Source organism: Muntiacus reevesi, chromosome 2 (assembly GCF_963930625.1).
Source record: "Muntiacus reevesi chromosome 2, mMunRee1.1, whole genome shotgun sequence".
In the NCBI taxonomy this organism is placed as follows: Eukaryota; Metazoa; Chordata; class Mammalia; order Artiodactyla; family Cervidae; genus Muntiacus; species Muntiacus reevesi.
The window spans coordinates 262,858,435-262,874,488 of NC_089250.1; the positions used below are offsets into that span (position 1 = coordinate 262,858,435).

Sequence of the window (16,054 nt, forward strand, 5' to 3'; positions counted from 1 at the left end):
TGGAGCCTGCCGCCTAGACACACACCTGTGAGACACACGTGGGCAAAACTCAGGCCTTGTGAACTGCCAGAAATCTTCAGAAGTGCACTGAGGCCTCCCCTCAACACCCCCACCCTGCCCCACCACCACCTTAGTCTAATGCACTGGGGTCTGGACCACAGACTGAGGGAAGAGAAATCCTTAAGTCTTAATCATGGGCCCCAACCCTCCCACCACCTGCCACCTCCTTCAGCTAGAAGTCACATCAGCTTTAGGAACAGTCCTTTCTGAGGCCATAAGGCAACTCTGCATTTTCATGGGTTGATGACTCTCCTTTGTTTCCCAGGTCAAGGACACTCTGACAGTTCACCTGAAAAGGTAAGCACAGCCAGCTTCACTGGCTCCTTTTCTCATGGAAATATCTCTGTGTAGAATGGGTTAGTCTTGTAGACACAAATGGGAAATCAGTTTGGGTCAGAGTTCTTCACTGCAGCAACAAAGAAGCATTACTCCCACGAGCTCACCTCACTGGACTTGATCACAGCTGGGACCATGGACAAGTAACTTAACCTCATAGAGCCTCAGCTGAGTCCTCTGAAAAATGGGTGTGCTGCCTACTTCACAGAGGAGGTCAAGGAATTAAATGACATAACAAAGGTAAAGCACTCAGCACAGTGGCCAGAGCAAGAAAGGCACTAGATCATTCTCCCTCTTCTGCCTCCAGGCTGACTCTGCTGTTACTGATAAATGATAATTTCCAATGTTATAGACCTGAGGTCTTGATTCCTTTACCTTCTAATACTTTTACTGAATTTTTCTCATCTTAATCTTCAACAGAATACACATATAAACTGAAAAATGTTTCAATCATAAGTATTGGGTTGACCCAAGTTTCTTCAAGTTTTTCCATGAAATCTTATGGAAAAACCTGAATGAGCTTTCTGACCAACCTAATAATTTTAACAGTGTGTAAGTTTCCACAAGTTGTTCATATCTATGTAAACAGTACCAATCATTTTTAAAAAATCACCCCCCCTCAACACACACACACACACACACACACACACACACACACACACACACACACACACAATGCTCCAGTTACTTCCCTCTGAAGAGTAAGGACTATCTTCACTTCCAATGCATTAGATTACTTTTACCTGATTGTGGGCTTATAGAACTGAAAAACACACTGTGTACATGAGTCTGGCTTCTTTCATTCAAAATTGTTTTGCAAGATTCATTCATATGGTTGTGTGCCTTTATTGTCTACTTATTTTTATTGCTATGCCATCGTATTCCATTGTAGAATTCCATAACCATCCATAATGTTTAATGATTATTCAATAGGATGCTACTAATCAGAGAAAATAGGTAATAAAAGCCCTTCTCTGAAGTTAAAAGTTTCAAAGTGGTAAGAGCATAGGATGCTGAGTGACCCTGGACAAGGTGAGGTTCTGGCCTATGATGCTGATTTAACTGACTGCTGCTCATGCCTTTCAGGTTAATGAAATTGAATATTCCTCCCTGAACTTCAATGCCCAGGAATTAAAAAAGAAAGCAACTTCAGCCTCCCCATCTCCAACACACACAGAAACAATTTATTCAGAAGTCAAAAAACAGTAATGGAACCTGTCCTGCTTGTTGCACTGTTGACTTATTCTAAGCTTCCCACCTCCATCCCCAGGAGATTCCTCTGCCCTCAGGGAAAATGAGGACAGAGTCTTCCCCCCCCGCCCCCCCCATCCCTAATGAGGCTCCTCCAGGCTGCCTGGTCACAGCCCCCTCCTTCAGTGTCAGTGGATGAAAAGGCACATCCACGAGGAGGTCTGTAGGAAACCAAAACTTCCTCGTCATTGAAATCTAGCAAAGCGGACCTTGGGAGAAAGTTGCCAGAACCTCTGCCCCTAGACCAGGTGTAAACTTGTGTATTCCTTCCCACCTCAGTCCTATTGGAGTCTAACATGAATTTGCCATAACCTGGAGAATTATTTCTTATCCACTGAAATGCCTGTGCCAGAAAAAAAGAGCAAGGAGAAGGAAAATGAAGAGCTTCTGCACTCTGAAGCCCGATGTGAACCCACCATTCACAGGAAGACACATACATGACCAGCTCTGAGCTGGGAAGTTCTATACCTTTGTCCACTTTCAGTGTTGTCTACCTGCAGGATCAGGGACTAAGCAACTTACTACTTAGCTGGAATAACATCTAAACCTTTGAAAGAGTGCATTCAGAGAACCCGATAGAAGCAACTAGAAAACAACTTCTCAGCAATCGTTAAGTGTATCTTGATGGAAACTGTAAAAACAAACAAACAAACAAAAACAATACACACTGTTTTAGTAATGCTACGGGCTTTATTCAAGGCAATGCCCGGAGATTCAGGGGTCATCAGTTTATGGGGCAGTCAGCTCGTACCAGATGCAATCTGCTGGGATTGGGGAAAGGACTCAGAAAGTCACCCTGCAGAGATTATTTAAATAATGGTCAAAGAATGTACAATTTGGGGGTATTGGTTGTTTTTTCCCTTCCTTCTGAGACATTCTGCCATTTTAATTTTTGTAACTGCTTGTTTATGTGAAAGGGGTTCTGTTTAATTTGCTGCATAAGCCAATCTGACCACTTCAGGGGGAAGAACCTACCAAAGCCCCTCATGTCCCTCTGGCCATGAGCTCCCTAAGCCTTTTGTGTCAGGGGCTCCACACAGAAAATAAGAAGTAGCAGTTGTCTACCTTCACGGCCAGAAATGGGTCTCACTCTGTTTCTAGGCATCTCAGGCCAGTCATCAACCCCCTTCTCTTGCGTGTTCCCGCCTGTGCCTGTTCTGTCCGTCTGCCCCGCTTACCTTCTCAGGACGCCTTCTTGAGAAGCAGGAGCGCCCTGCAGGGAACACGGCCCCTCGCGCTGTTAGCATTGCTTACAGCCCAGGAGGCCGCACTGGTGCGCACGCTCCTTAGGACACAAGGATTATGACTCAGCCCTGGGTTTCTTGAAGAGCCTCTGGAGTTCTTCTCCCACGGGGTGCACGGGACCCAATGTGTCGGCACAGAAAGGGAGGACGGGAGGAGGAGAGGCGCCCCTGCTTGCCACCAGCCTTCTGCACAGACGGGGCCTCCTTGGGCTGCTGAGAGAAAGGCTTTATTCCACCTTCTTGACGGACCTCCTGCCGTGTGGACTGGCCCCCGAGAGGGGTGGCTGGGAGCGCTCTGTACTCAGGTACCTCTTTCAGGGTTTTCTCACCCTGATACAGACTGTGTCCACCTCCCCTCATGCAAGGACTTCTGCATAATTTAATTTTGCCTGGCTGAGGTCACTTCTGAATGATTTGTAAAATTTGCTCTATATTTATAATAAATATTGTGTATCAGATATCAACATGCTGCCTCACAGTTGGTACTGCTTTCTACATTGCCTTCCTTACAGGCAGAAATAGAAATTGCTGGGGAGAGAAGCTGAGAGGGTGCTGGGGGAGAGACGCGCGGGTCGTGGCTGGTCGCGCACCCCAGTTCTAGCGCACAGAATTTACTTTCTCCTTGCGTTGGGCGGGGGTACCTATGACGGAGTTATCCGAGCGGAAGAGAGTCTGCTCCGGGTGAGCCCGAGCCGCCCCAGAAATGCGATGGCCGAGGAGCGGGCCCTGAGGACCGGACCGAGATTAAGTTTCAAACCAAGGTACTGGATTCTCCTAGATAAAAAGTGTCTAACAGTGAAAATGGCGTAATCTGCATTAACATCCCACAACGTGAAGACATGACAGTTAAGGAACACACACGGACTTGTGGCACAAGGAAATGTGTGCACAGAAGAAGGAAATCTGTAATCCTTTAAACACTGAAAGACGTTTTTCCTCACCAAAATGGGTACATTCTGCTCAGTTGTCAAGTTTGAAAATCTCCAAGAATTAAAGAGACTTTGTCACTGGGGTCCCATTATAGCCCTTGGTGTTAGAGCAACATGTTCCACCATGGCCATGATGGGCTCTGTGTTGTGGTACTGGCCCTTACATACCACTGGAGGAAGTGTGAGTTTCATCCTGTTGATGAACTGGACTGTCATGATTCTTTATAATTTCTTCAGTGCCATGTTTGTTGGTCCTGGCTTCGTCCCTCTGGGGTGGAAACCAGAGAATTCTCAGGATAGCGTGTACCTCCAGTACTGTAAAGTCTGCCAAGCATACAAGGCACCACGGTTACATCACTGCAGAAAGTGTAACAGATGTGTAATGAAGATGGACCATCACTGTCCTTGGATCAACAACTGCTGCGGCCACCAGAATCATGCTTCCTTCACACTGTTCCTCCTTTTAGCACCACTGGGTTATATTCACGCTGCCTTTATTTTTGTTATGACGATGTATACGCAACTTTATAATTGGCTCTCCTTTGGGTGGAACACCGTCAAGATTGATATGAGTGCAGCCCGGAGAGACCCTCTTCCAATTATTCCTTTTGGATTAGCTGCATTTGCTGCCACCTTGTTTGCCTTGGGATTAGCTTTAGGAACAACCAGAGCTGTTGGGATGTTGTTTTTTATCCAGATGAAAATAATTCTCAGAAACAAAACTTCTATTGAATCATGGATTGAAGAGAAGGCTAAAGATCGAATTCAGTATTATCAACTAGATGAAGTCTTTGTTTTTCCTTATGATATGGGAAGTAGATGGAAGAACTTCAAACAAGTGTTCACATGGTCAGGGGTCCCTGAAGGAGATGGACTGGATTGGCCAATAAGAGAAGGCTGTCACCAGTACAGCTTAACAATAGAACAGTTGAAACAAAAAGCAGATAAAAGAGTCAGAAGTGTCCGGTATAAAGTGATAGAAGATTATAGTGGTACCTGCTGTCCTTTGAATAGAGGAGTTAAAACATTCTTCACGAGCCCCTGCACTGAAGAGCCTCGGATAAGGCTACAGAAAGGGGAATTCATCTTAGCCACAAGAGGGTTACGATACTGGTTGTATGGAGACAAAATTCTTGATGATTCCGTTTTAGAAGGTGTTTCAAGAATAAGAGGATGGTTCCCTAGAAACTGTGTAGAAAAGTGCCCCTGTGACGCCGAAACAGGTCAAGCCCCAGAGGGCGAGAAGAAAAATAGATAGCCACTTTTGAAGTAAAATTCCTCTCAGTCTGCTCCATTACTTGAAAACTGTACATATTACTAAAGAATTATGCAATGAGCCTACCCTGGTTAAGGTGTTCTTTTCCTCAAAGGTGCCCTAGTGCCATGATCTAAATGTTTTTATTACCACTTTGAAATGGAGAAGCCATTCTGCACATGCCTTTGAATTCCTGCACCTCTCTGCCACCTTTCCTCTCCCCAAAAGGAAAAACACTTCACCCAAGTGAGTCGATTGCATTTTCTCTAGGATTTTGTGTGCGCTGCACATAGTGGACCTGACCTGCAGATAGAGATCCCCCCCTACCAGGAGCATCTGCATGCGATGCTTTTATCCTCTGTCCCCCTTGGCTGAATTTCTGATATTCTAGATACTATAGAAATTAATTTGTCAGATTCAATATAAGCTCAGATTTTATTACCCGTCTTTTAATAATAATGATTTTGTCAAATCAAATAAAGATCAATGGCTTGCTCTGTAAAAAATAAAAATAAAAAAATAAAAGAAATTGCTCAACAGCCTGTTTCTAAGTCCAGAGGTAATTGATCCTGGGATCTGAGAGCTCAATCAATTCATGTGCACACCTGCTGACAAAGTGCGTCCACCTAGAGCCATAGGTCACTGCTCCAACCTGCCTGGAAGGACCTGCCTTTCTTCCTCTGGGAGAGAAGGAGAGAAGATTATTTCATGAGTGAAAGGTCTGCTGGGCTCTTCACTAGGGACACACCACACTGCCCACGCAGATAGATCCAGTGCATCCCATGCCTGATCCAGTGTTCACTCCCACAGTCTCCATGGGCTCAGGTGTGTAGAAATCTCTCCTGCACATCCTGCTTCCTTGTTCCCTGTCCCTTTTTCTGCCCCTCAGAGAGTCAGAGCACTTCCAACACGGATAACCTTCCTTTATTAATTCCACCAAGAATTAGCCTGTCATCTCATTTCCTTCACTTCCAAGCAATTGGAACATGTGCTGTCTTTCCCCTCCTCAGCCCCTGATTTCCCCTGGCCCTCTGCTGTGGTGCCTCCATCCAAGACCACTGGAAGCAGCAATAAAGTCAGCACACAGGGTACTTCCCTGGCGGTAAAGAATCCATCTTCCACTGCAGGGGCCACTGGTTGATTCCCTGGTCCAAGAATATCCCACATGCCGTGAAGCAACTAAGGCCATCCGCCACAACTACTGAGCCTGTGCTCTGCAACAAGAGAAACCACCGCAGTGAGAAGCCCACCCACCACAACCAGAGAGAGCCCACACTCTCCGCAACTAGAGAAAAGCCTGTGATGCAATAAAGATCAGCCAAACATAAAATAAACAAATACTTTATTTTTTTAATTGGCAGTAGTAATTGATGGCCTTGAACTTCCCAAGTGGTGCTAGTGGTATAAAGAACCCACCCACCAGTGCAGGACATGTAAGAGACAAGGGTTCGATCCGTGGGTCAGGAAGATCCTCTGGAGAATGAAATGGCAACCCACTCCAGCCTTCTTGCCTGGGAAAGCCCATGGACAGAGGCGCCTGGGGGCCATAGCACATTGGGTCACAGAGTCAGACCGGACTGAAGCGACGAGGAAGCAGCAGAACCATGAGCCTGGTGCGCTCCGTCATGTCCGGTTCTCTGTGACCCCGTGGCTGGAGCCCACCATGGAATTTCCCAGGCGTGGACACAGAATGATTTGGGGAAGAGAGTAACCACCATCCTTAGACAAAACGGTGGACGTGCCTTTGCTTTAAAATGATCCTGGGCTTCCGTGGTGGCTCAGTAGTGAAGAATCCACCTGCCATCGCAGGAGACATGGGTTTGATCCCTGATCAGGAAAGACCCCACATGGCGCGGGGCAACCAGGCATGCGCTCCACAGCTATCGAGCCTCTGCTCTGGAGCCCGGACGTCACAACTACTGAGCCCACGTGCCCCAGAGCCCATGGTCTGCAACAAGAGGAGCCACTGCAGTGAGAAACCCGAGGACCGCAACTGGGGAAAGACCTGAGCAACACAGACCCAGCACAGCCAAAACTGAACAGGCAAATAAAACATTCTTGGTTTAAAACACACACACACACACAAGAACTCATGGCTAGGCTATTCCTGAGGAAAACAGACACCTCAGAGGGGAACCCTCCAGACTGACTGTGTCAGGCCCGACCAGAGGTCCCAGAGCATCTCCTGACCTGGCTTAGTCCCTTCAGTTACTCCAGGAGCACCTGGGATTCTGTGTGAGGTATTCTCTGCCCCCTCTAGGGCTCCTCTGGGACTTCTGGGTTGAGCCCCTGAAGGCCTTCTCAGAGACAAATGCCTCTGAGTTTTTCCCACTCAGCTCACTAGGTTACAGCTAAGTTTCCCACCTATCTATGTTTATCTTGATGGAAACACAAGGAGGTCTCTGCACCAGAGAAGAGACCATTTACTCAGAGACAGGGATCCAAAGACTTAGACAGGAATGCTGTATGGATTTATCATTTCAGACCTTCTCACCAATACCCTGGGAGAGTTCAGAGCACCCAGCGTTCACCACAACAGTGAGATACGGCTTTCTAAGGAAGCCCCAGAAGCCTTGAAGAGCTAGCTCTGCGAAGGTTCTTCTCTGGAGCTCAGAAATTACAGTGGGAACCGCTGCCACAGAAGTGGGAAACCTCAATGCAATGGAGGAAACTGGCTCGAGAGGCAGCAGGTCTAAGAGGCGTTTGTTGTTCAGTTGCTAAGTCGTGTCCAAGTCTTTGTGACCCCGTGGAGTGCAGCACACCTGGCTCCTCTGTCCTCCACTATTTCCCAGAGTTTGCTCAAATTCATGTCTACTGAGCCAGTACTTAATCACCAAAGGCAAGGTGGGCCATGCTCACCATAAAGGACAGTAGAGTCAATGCTGCAATCAGAGGAGTCTGACTCAACAGAGAACAAAGGCACTGGCCAACTGAAATGAAAGAAACAGGAAGTCTAACCAATTCTTACTTGACCCGTATACATGAAAGAGCTCTAAATCGAGTGAACAAAAGGCGAATAAAATCAAGAAAACAAAGAGTTATATCCCTCAGTCAATTCCTAGCTTAAAGACCCAGAATCCTTGGGGTGGATGTATCTTTTTCAGCACTGCTTACAATAGCCAGGACATGGAAGCCACCTCAGTGGGCATCAACAGCAGAACGGATAAAGAATATGTAGTACATATATACGATGGAATATTCTTGTTTAGTCACTAAGTCATGTCTGACTCTTTCCCTCATACCTTGTCTTCTTGTCCCCATACCTCTTTCCATCTGGTTGTTCCCGAGTTATGCGTGCGTGCAGGAAAATTCCCTTCAGTCGGGTCTGACTCTGTGACCCTATGGACTGTGGCCCGCCGGGCTCCTCTGTCCTTGGGATTCTCCAGGCAAGAATACTGGGATGGGTTGCCATGCCCTCCTCCAGGGGATCTTCCTGACCCAGGGATCAAACCTGTGTCTCTGAATGTCTGCTGCATTGGCAGGTGGGTTCTTTACCACTAGTGCCACCTGGAAAGCCTGTTCCTGACTTGTATCTTTGAATAATAATCCCAGGACTTCCCTGGTGGTCCAGTGGTTAAGAATCCACCTGCCAAGGCAGGGGACATGAGTTCAGTCCCTGGTATGAGAAGATCCCGCATGCCTCAGAGCAATTAGACCTGTGTGCCTCAAGGACCAAAGGTGGAGGGCCTGGAGCCTGTACTCTGCAACAAGAGAAGCCACCACAACAAGAAGCCCGCGCACCACAGCTAGAGGAAGGCCGTGCACAGCCACAGAGACCCAGCGCAGCCAAAACTTAATTAACAAAGAAGTAGTAGCCCAACTACCATGGATCCCTCTCCTGTTACATGGCCTCTCTCTCTGAGCCACACCTGTGGCCCCCTGGAGAAGTCCCGCTGATCAATGAATGGCAAAAGAGAAAACCTGAGGCTAGTTTACAGAGAGTTCTGCTTGATGTGCAGACACCACGTGAAAGGGAAAAACTGCAGCACGACAGACCCTTTCTGAAACTTCCCTGAAAGCCAGAGTGAAGAGAAATCCTCTGGGGGGGTGGGGGGGGGTAGGGGAAGGAACTTCAGGCAGGGCACCTGACTGTCCATTTCACTTGGAAGGAGGAATGGCCAGAGGTGTGATTATACACTGATTCACGGGCTGTGGCCAATGGCTTGGCTGGGCCGTCAGGGATTTGGTTAAGAACATGATTGGAAAATTGGTGTCAAGGAGATCTAGGACAGAAATATATGGATAACCCACTCTGAATGCTCACCGTTCACCTCAGCAGGAGATTTCAATAATCAAGTGGACAGAATGACCTGTTCTGTGGACACCTGTCAACCTCTTTTTCTTTTTTTTAACATTTATTTCCTTATTTTTGGCTGCGCTGGGTCTTCATTGCTGTGCGCGGGCTTTTTCAACTTGCAGTGAGTGGGGGCTCCTCTTCACTGCAGTGGCTTCGTTGTTGCAGAGCACAAGGTCTAGGGTGCTCAGTCCTCAGTAGTTGCAGCCCGTGGGCTCTGGGCCCAGGGTCAGTAGTTGTGGCACATGGGCTTAGTTGCCCCAGACCAGGGGTCGAACCCACATCCCCTGCGCTGCCAGGCAGATTTTCAATGGCAGGACCACCAGGGAAGCCCCAGTCAGCCTCTTTCCTCAGCTACCCCTGCCTTCGACTGGTGGGCTCACGAATGTAGTGGCCACGGCGATGAGGATGCAAGTCATACGTGGACTCAGCAACACAGACTTCCACTCACCAAGGCTGACCTGGCTACGGCCACCGCTGGGGGCCCAGTCTGTCAGCCCGCCGGGCCTCAGTCAGGGCACTGCTCCCCAGGGTGATCAGCCACTTACCTGGTCGCAGGCTGATTCCAGTGAACCTTCTCCGCGATAAAAGGGCAGCCTTCTGTTCTTACTGGGACCCGCAGGTACTCTGGATACTGATCTGCCTTCTCTGCAAGCAAATGTCTCTGCCCAAACTCCCATCCATGGCTGCCTTGGTGGTCCAGAGGTTGGGAATCCACCCACCAGTGCAGAAGACACGGGTTTGATCCCTGGGCTGGGAGGATCCCACCCGCCTCAGAGCAACTAAGCTCAGTGTTACAGCTACTGAGCCCGAGAGCCACAGCTACGGAAGCCCGCGTGCCCTAGAGCCTCTGCTCCGCAGCCAGAGAAGCCACCGCAATGTGCCCCGCACCGAAGGGTAGCCCCTGCTCACCGCAACGAGAGAAGACCTGAGTGCAGCCACAAAGACCCAGCGAGACCAAAATTAGAAAAAACATTATCATTTTTAATAATAATAAGGAAATTCAGGCAGGGAACTCAGCAACAAGAGAAACTACCACAATGAGAAGCCGACGCTCCTCAACTAGAGAAAGGCCGTACACAGCAACAAATACTGCTGCTCCTGTTGCTGCTAAGTCACTTCAGTCGTGTCCGACTCTAGCGACCCCATGGACTGCAGCCCACCAGGCTCCCGCATCCCTGGGATTCTCCAGGCAAGAATACTGGAGTGGGGTGCCATTGCCTTCTCCGACACAGCAACAAAGACCCTCGAAAATCCATGTTAGGCAGAACCGCGTGGTGTGGGGACTGCTGCATTTCCTCACCGGTCCACCAAAGGGCAGCAGAGCTCCTCCACGGCCTCGAGCCTCCCCAAGGGTCTCAGACCTTCCTCAGCCCAGCGTCAGACCCTCACCGGTGTCACCTCAGTCCACAGTCCTCCTCGCTCTCCACGCCCCCCACACTGGACTCCGGCACCTCTTCCATACAGCCAGGCGTGGGCCCAGTTCACGCCATTAGGAACTACTATTCCTTCAGGTCTTCGGTGTGTGTCCTCTGGAAGCTGTGGCCCCACTGGACCCCCGAGGAGGAAGAAGGAGGATCCCTCTCACCCGGCGTTACTCACGCCCCCTTTCCAGCCCCTCAGTCCTTTTCTGGAGGCTTCCGATGGGAACAGAACACAAGCTTCTCACAGCCTCTAAGAACCCTGGGAAGACCCTCAACGTGACAGTCGCCTCTGACTCTTTGCGCCCCCATGGCTGTAGCTCGCCAGGCTCCTCTGTCCATCTGATTCTCCAGGCCAGAATACTGGAGTGGGTTGCCATGCCCTCCTCCAGAGGATCTCCCCCACCCAGGGATTGAACCCTGGTCTCCTGCATTACAGGCGGATTCTTTACCAGCTGAGCCACCAGGGAAGCCCCCAGTGTTAGAAAGGGAAATAATATCCTGCTTCGGAGATCCTGGGGTCTCTGTGTCATGCTGGCAGACCCCAGACCAGAACACGGCAGAGGCCGAACTGGGGGGAGGGCGGCGGTCTCTCAGTTGACTTGTCACCATCAGCCTTGCTATAGAAAGTGTGCTCCACAGTCCAGTATGGTCAGCATCACCTGAGAGCTTGTTAGATGCAGACTCTCAGGTCCACCCCACCCCTGCTGAGTCAGGCCCTGCATTTTAACAGGATCTGCAGACCCTCCCTGTGCATCGACGTTGGGGAGAGGCTGCTCCCACCCCACATTCTGGAGTCTCAGCCAGGCTGGGCAAGCACGTGGCCTGTGTGGCTGCTGAAGCAGCTTTCCTAAGGTCCCTCTGGGGGGTTCAAAGTCTTCATGAAGCGCCACAGGAGGTTCCCATGCACCGTGGGAACACTGTTCCCGATGCACCTCCTCCCCACCCCCCAGGTTCCTGCTCTGCAGGGGAAAGCCAGAAGGAGAACATGAGGCTGGAGACTGTGGAAGCGGGGAGGCTGACTGCACCCCCAACTGAGACCTACGGGGGACGCCCAGGACAGGAGCCCCAGGGAGGTGCTCTCCCCAACAGGGGGGGAACTGCATACGTGTGTCTGTTTGTGTGTCTAGGGTGAGAAGTCAAGCTGCCAAAGGCAGAAACAGCAGGCTTCCCAGGCAAATGAAATGTAACAGAAAGGGAAGAGGAGAGAAGGCAGGCGGGAATGAGAGGGGAGGGAGAGGGTGGGGCCTGGGCAGAGACCCCGCCCCCGGGCCTCTTGAACTAGCCAGTGCTCCTGCCCCGGGAGGAGGCCCCGCACAGAGGGGGAAGCAGAGCTCACACAGCCACTGCAGGGCTTGTGAGCGTTTCTGGAGCAGAAGTTCTCCTCACAGAGAGGGACGCAGCAGACAGCAGGCACCATGGAGCCCCCTTCAGGCCCTTCCCGCAGACGGTGCGTCCCCTGGAAGAGGCTCCTGCTTGCAGGTGAGAGGGGACAATTTTCAGGGAGTGGGCAGAGACAGTTTTCAGGGAGAACAGGAGACTGGGTGGGAACTGGGGGAGACGGGGCTCTGAGAGGGGACAGAGTGCTTCTGTTCAGACCTGAGGGCAGAGGACAGGGGAGCAGAGAGGGTAGGTCTGGGGGCTCAGCCACAGGAGACTCTCCATGAACTAGAACTGGTGAGGGGCAGGAAAACTTCAACTAGTGTAGCTTTTACAAGTTATTCTTCACTGAGCAGTAACTGTTGAAAACTGATGACGATAATAATAACTTATGTCTGGGTGTCACTACAGAAAAACACTTAACCGTGACGCTAAACATTGTCCTTACCCCGCACCCTTAGAAACTGACAAAACCAGGCTGTGGAATTCCTGGGACCCCTCATTCCTTCATCCCCAGGTATTAATACCTGGAGCCTGGTCCAGGCCCTGGGGTGTAACCAGGATCAGACAAGCCCCTGCCCTCACAGAGCCCTCACTCTGTGGGGAGGAAGACAGACAAGCAGAGAGATCTAGACTGTGCTGTCAGGCGCTGACAGGCGTCATGCAGGACCCAGACAGGGAAGGGTCAGCAAGTGAACACGGAGGGTCTTTACAGCAGCTGGTCATTGTCGGGGGACAGCTCCCAAGAGGCCCCTGAGTGTGAGCATGTGTGTGAGGGCAGCGAGGGAGTGAGCCGGGGGACAGCTGGGGAAACAGAGGAAATACAGAGCCCAGAGGGGCTGAAGTGATGGGGGTCATGCTGCTGACCTTGAACCAGGAGTACACACACACACACACACACACACACACGCACACATGCACACACACACATGTACACACACACCCACACACACGGAGAGACACACACATATACACACACATACACACACAAACACACACTAAGGCTGAGGGATGAAGAGAGCTGCTCAGGACCCAGGGCACCATTTTTCCATTCCCCACACAGGTCAGAATATTACCTGATTTCTCTCTCTTCCCTCCTAGCCTCACTCTTCACTTTCTGGACCCCGCCCACCACTGCCCGGCTCACTATTGAAACGGTGCCCCCCCTCGCTGCAGAAGGATCGGATGTTCTTCTACTTGCCCACACCGTGACAGAGAATCTTCTAGGCTATGCCTGGCACACAGGAGAAAGGGTAGAAAACAGCCGGCTAATTGCATCGTATAGAATAGCCACTAATGTAACTACCAAAGGGCCTGCACACAGCGGTCGGGAGACAATTTACCCCAATGGAACCCTGCTGATCCAGCACGTCACCCAGAAAGACACAGGATCCTACACCCTGCTCATCACAAGGGATGATTTACAGACAGAAAGACAGACTGGACACCTCCACGTACACCGTGAGTGCTTCCTCTCTGACCTCAGGGTTTTGGGGTAGAGAGCGGTTGAATTCTTCTCTGACAGACCCGGATGGTGCCTCCATCTCCCTCTACATTATGTGCCGTGTTGGGGTTTGAACATTTAGTGCAGGACACACACAGTGGAGACGAATTCCAAAGGGTCAAAATTCCACACAGGGGCTCTGGACCCTGCAGACACTGCAGAAAGAAGGACAGTCTGATGGGAGGGACTCAGCAGAGGGAGAGAACTCTCAGTCCAGGCCCCTGGGTCCGTCCCTGCGACCATGACCCTGAGGAAGACCCTGCAGGACTCAGCAGGGGCCTGGCCTGAGGGGTCCTCACAGAGAAGCTCAGGCCCACGGGGAAGCCCCTCCCCAGACCCTGTCCCAGGGTCCCGGCTCCAGTGACCACGGAGAACCTGGGCCGCTGGTGGGTGTTGGCCTCCCAGGCGGGGCTGACGGGCGGGTGATCCCAGCTCCCTGAGGCCAGGGTTTCTCAGCAGGTCACTGGCCAGGGCTCAGCCCCAAGAGCCGCGTCTGAGCAGGGGTGGAGTCCAGTCCTTCCCCTGAGACTCAGCATGGAGAGCAGGCTAGGCTGGGTCCCCACGCCATTAGCCGACCCTCTGGGCTCCAGTGGAGGCTCCAGAGGAAGGTCAGCGTCCCCAAGAAGGACTAGAGGAAGAGAAGATGCTCCCGGCAGCTCCTCACCCCGCAGTGGGCAGCCCAGGGAGCCCTCTCCTGTGGACACAAATAATAGTAGAGGCAGGGTTTTCTTTTCAAAAATATTTATTTATGTATTTATTAGGCTGCATCGGGTCTTCATTACGTCACACAGGATCTTTCATTGTGGTTCGTGGGCTTTGTTGGTCCACTTAGTTACTCCAAGCCCTGTGGGATCTTAGTTCCAAAACCAGCGGAACCTGCATCTCTAGCATAGCAGGGCAGATTCTTAACCACTGGACTACCAGGAAGTCCCTAGACACAGTGTCCATGTCCAGCTTTAGACCAGCTAATTATTCATGATTTAAGGTTAATACACAGACAACATGGCACTCCTGATGCCATTTACCATTTATTCTGTTTTACTGAAGACAAGCTCAGTAAAATACAGGGAGATACAGTCAGTGAATCAGAGTCACACAGACCATGAGTGGCCAGTCAGGGGAAATATGTGTGGAAGGGTCAGGCCAACATCATAGCCCCACCCTCTCCTCCCTCCCAGGGGCCTTATCTAGGAACCCAGAAACCAAGTGTTGGTTCAGATCCTTTCTTCTTGGGCCTCCTCAACCAGAGGGAGATTCTAGTGTGAAAAGTCAAGGGAAATGGACAATTAATCCCGTTTACTCTGGAGCTAGATCTTCCCAGGTGACCTCTAGTGGTAAAGAACCCACCTGCCAATGCAGGAGATGTAAGAGACACGGGTTCGATCACTGGGGCAGGAAAATGCCCTGGAGGAGGGCATGGCAACCCAGTTCAGAATTCTTGCAAATTACCTGCATCAACAATCAAATCAGTGATAGGAATGTCCAGGCCTCCCCTCCTTAGGTAGCCAATGTACAAGCTCCTCGCACTGAGTGAACCAGAGATCATTTATTTGCTGGTTACTGGAGGTGTTGGGTGTCACTCCCACTGGAGTAAAATGGAAAGGACTCAGTCTACTTCCTCTCTCCCCATCTACACCTGCACCCAGCACAGGGCCTGACAGGCTCTCAGTGTTTCTTTGGGGAAGGAAGAATGGAAGGGAAAAGGACAGATGAATGATCTGTGATCTCTTCAGACCCTGGAATCTGGATGCAGAGTCCTAGGAGGCTCTGGCCATGCCTGCCGCCTGTCTCTCCGGGGAGGGGACCAGTGTTTTATCCTCTGACCACCTGCCCCTAAAGCGCACTGGGAGCCGAGTCTCACCTCGGCTGTGGGGCTGCTCCGCCGTGGGAGGGTTTCCAGGGGTGGGGGCTGGGGGCCTGCTTCTGGGCCGCAGTGGGGCTCTTAGATCTCTGGATGTTTGAAGTCACTTGAAACCCCCACTTTGAGGTCGCTTGTAAATGGACATTTCTCGCTCTCTGCTCTTTCCATGTCTCTCACCTTCCTCCTTCATATCAGCCGGGACTGGCCTTGCTCTACACAGCAACCCGCCCTGAGATTCGTGGGTGCAACTCTCAGTCATGTCTGACTGTTTGCTCCTCTGTCCATGGAATTTTCCAGACAAGTATACTGGAGCCAGTTGCCATTTCCTTCTCCAGGGAATCTTCCCAACTCAGGGATCAAACTCACATCTCTTGCATCTCCTGCATTGGCAGACAGGTTCTTTCCCAGCTGAGCCACTAAGGAAGCCCCCGAACCCTACCCTTGTTAATTCACTTAGTCATGTCTGATTCTTTGCAATCTTATGGACTGTAGGAGCTCGCTAGGCTCTTCTGTCCATAG

At 50.8% G+C, this 16,054-nt stretch overlaps 1 protein-coding gene and 1 pseudogene across 1 annotated transcript in view; both read left to right on the top strand.

The window, feature by feature from the left end:
• LOC136157506 (carcinoembryonic antigen-related cell adhesion molecule 5-like) overlaps positions 1-16,054 on the top strand; it is a 42,460-nt gene that overhangs the window by 13,987 nt on the left and 12,419 nt on the right. The window contains exons 7-11 of the mRNA XM_065919368.1: positions 326-357; positions 1,483-1,601; positions 10,776-10,890; positions 12,167-12,272; positions 13,272-13,631. Coding sequence (XP_065775440.1) covers positions 326-357; positions 1,483-1,601; positions 10,776-10,890; positions 12,167-12,272; positions 13,272-13,631 — 732 coding nt within the window. The remainder of the gene's footprint in view (positions 1-325; positions 358-1,482; positions 1,602-10,775; positions 10,891-12,166; positions 12,273-13,271; positions 13,632-16,054) is intronic.
• Positions 3,568-5,542, top strand: LOC136161388 (palmitoyltransferase ZDHHC6 pseudogene; annotated as a pseudogene).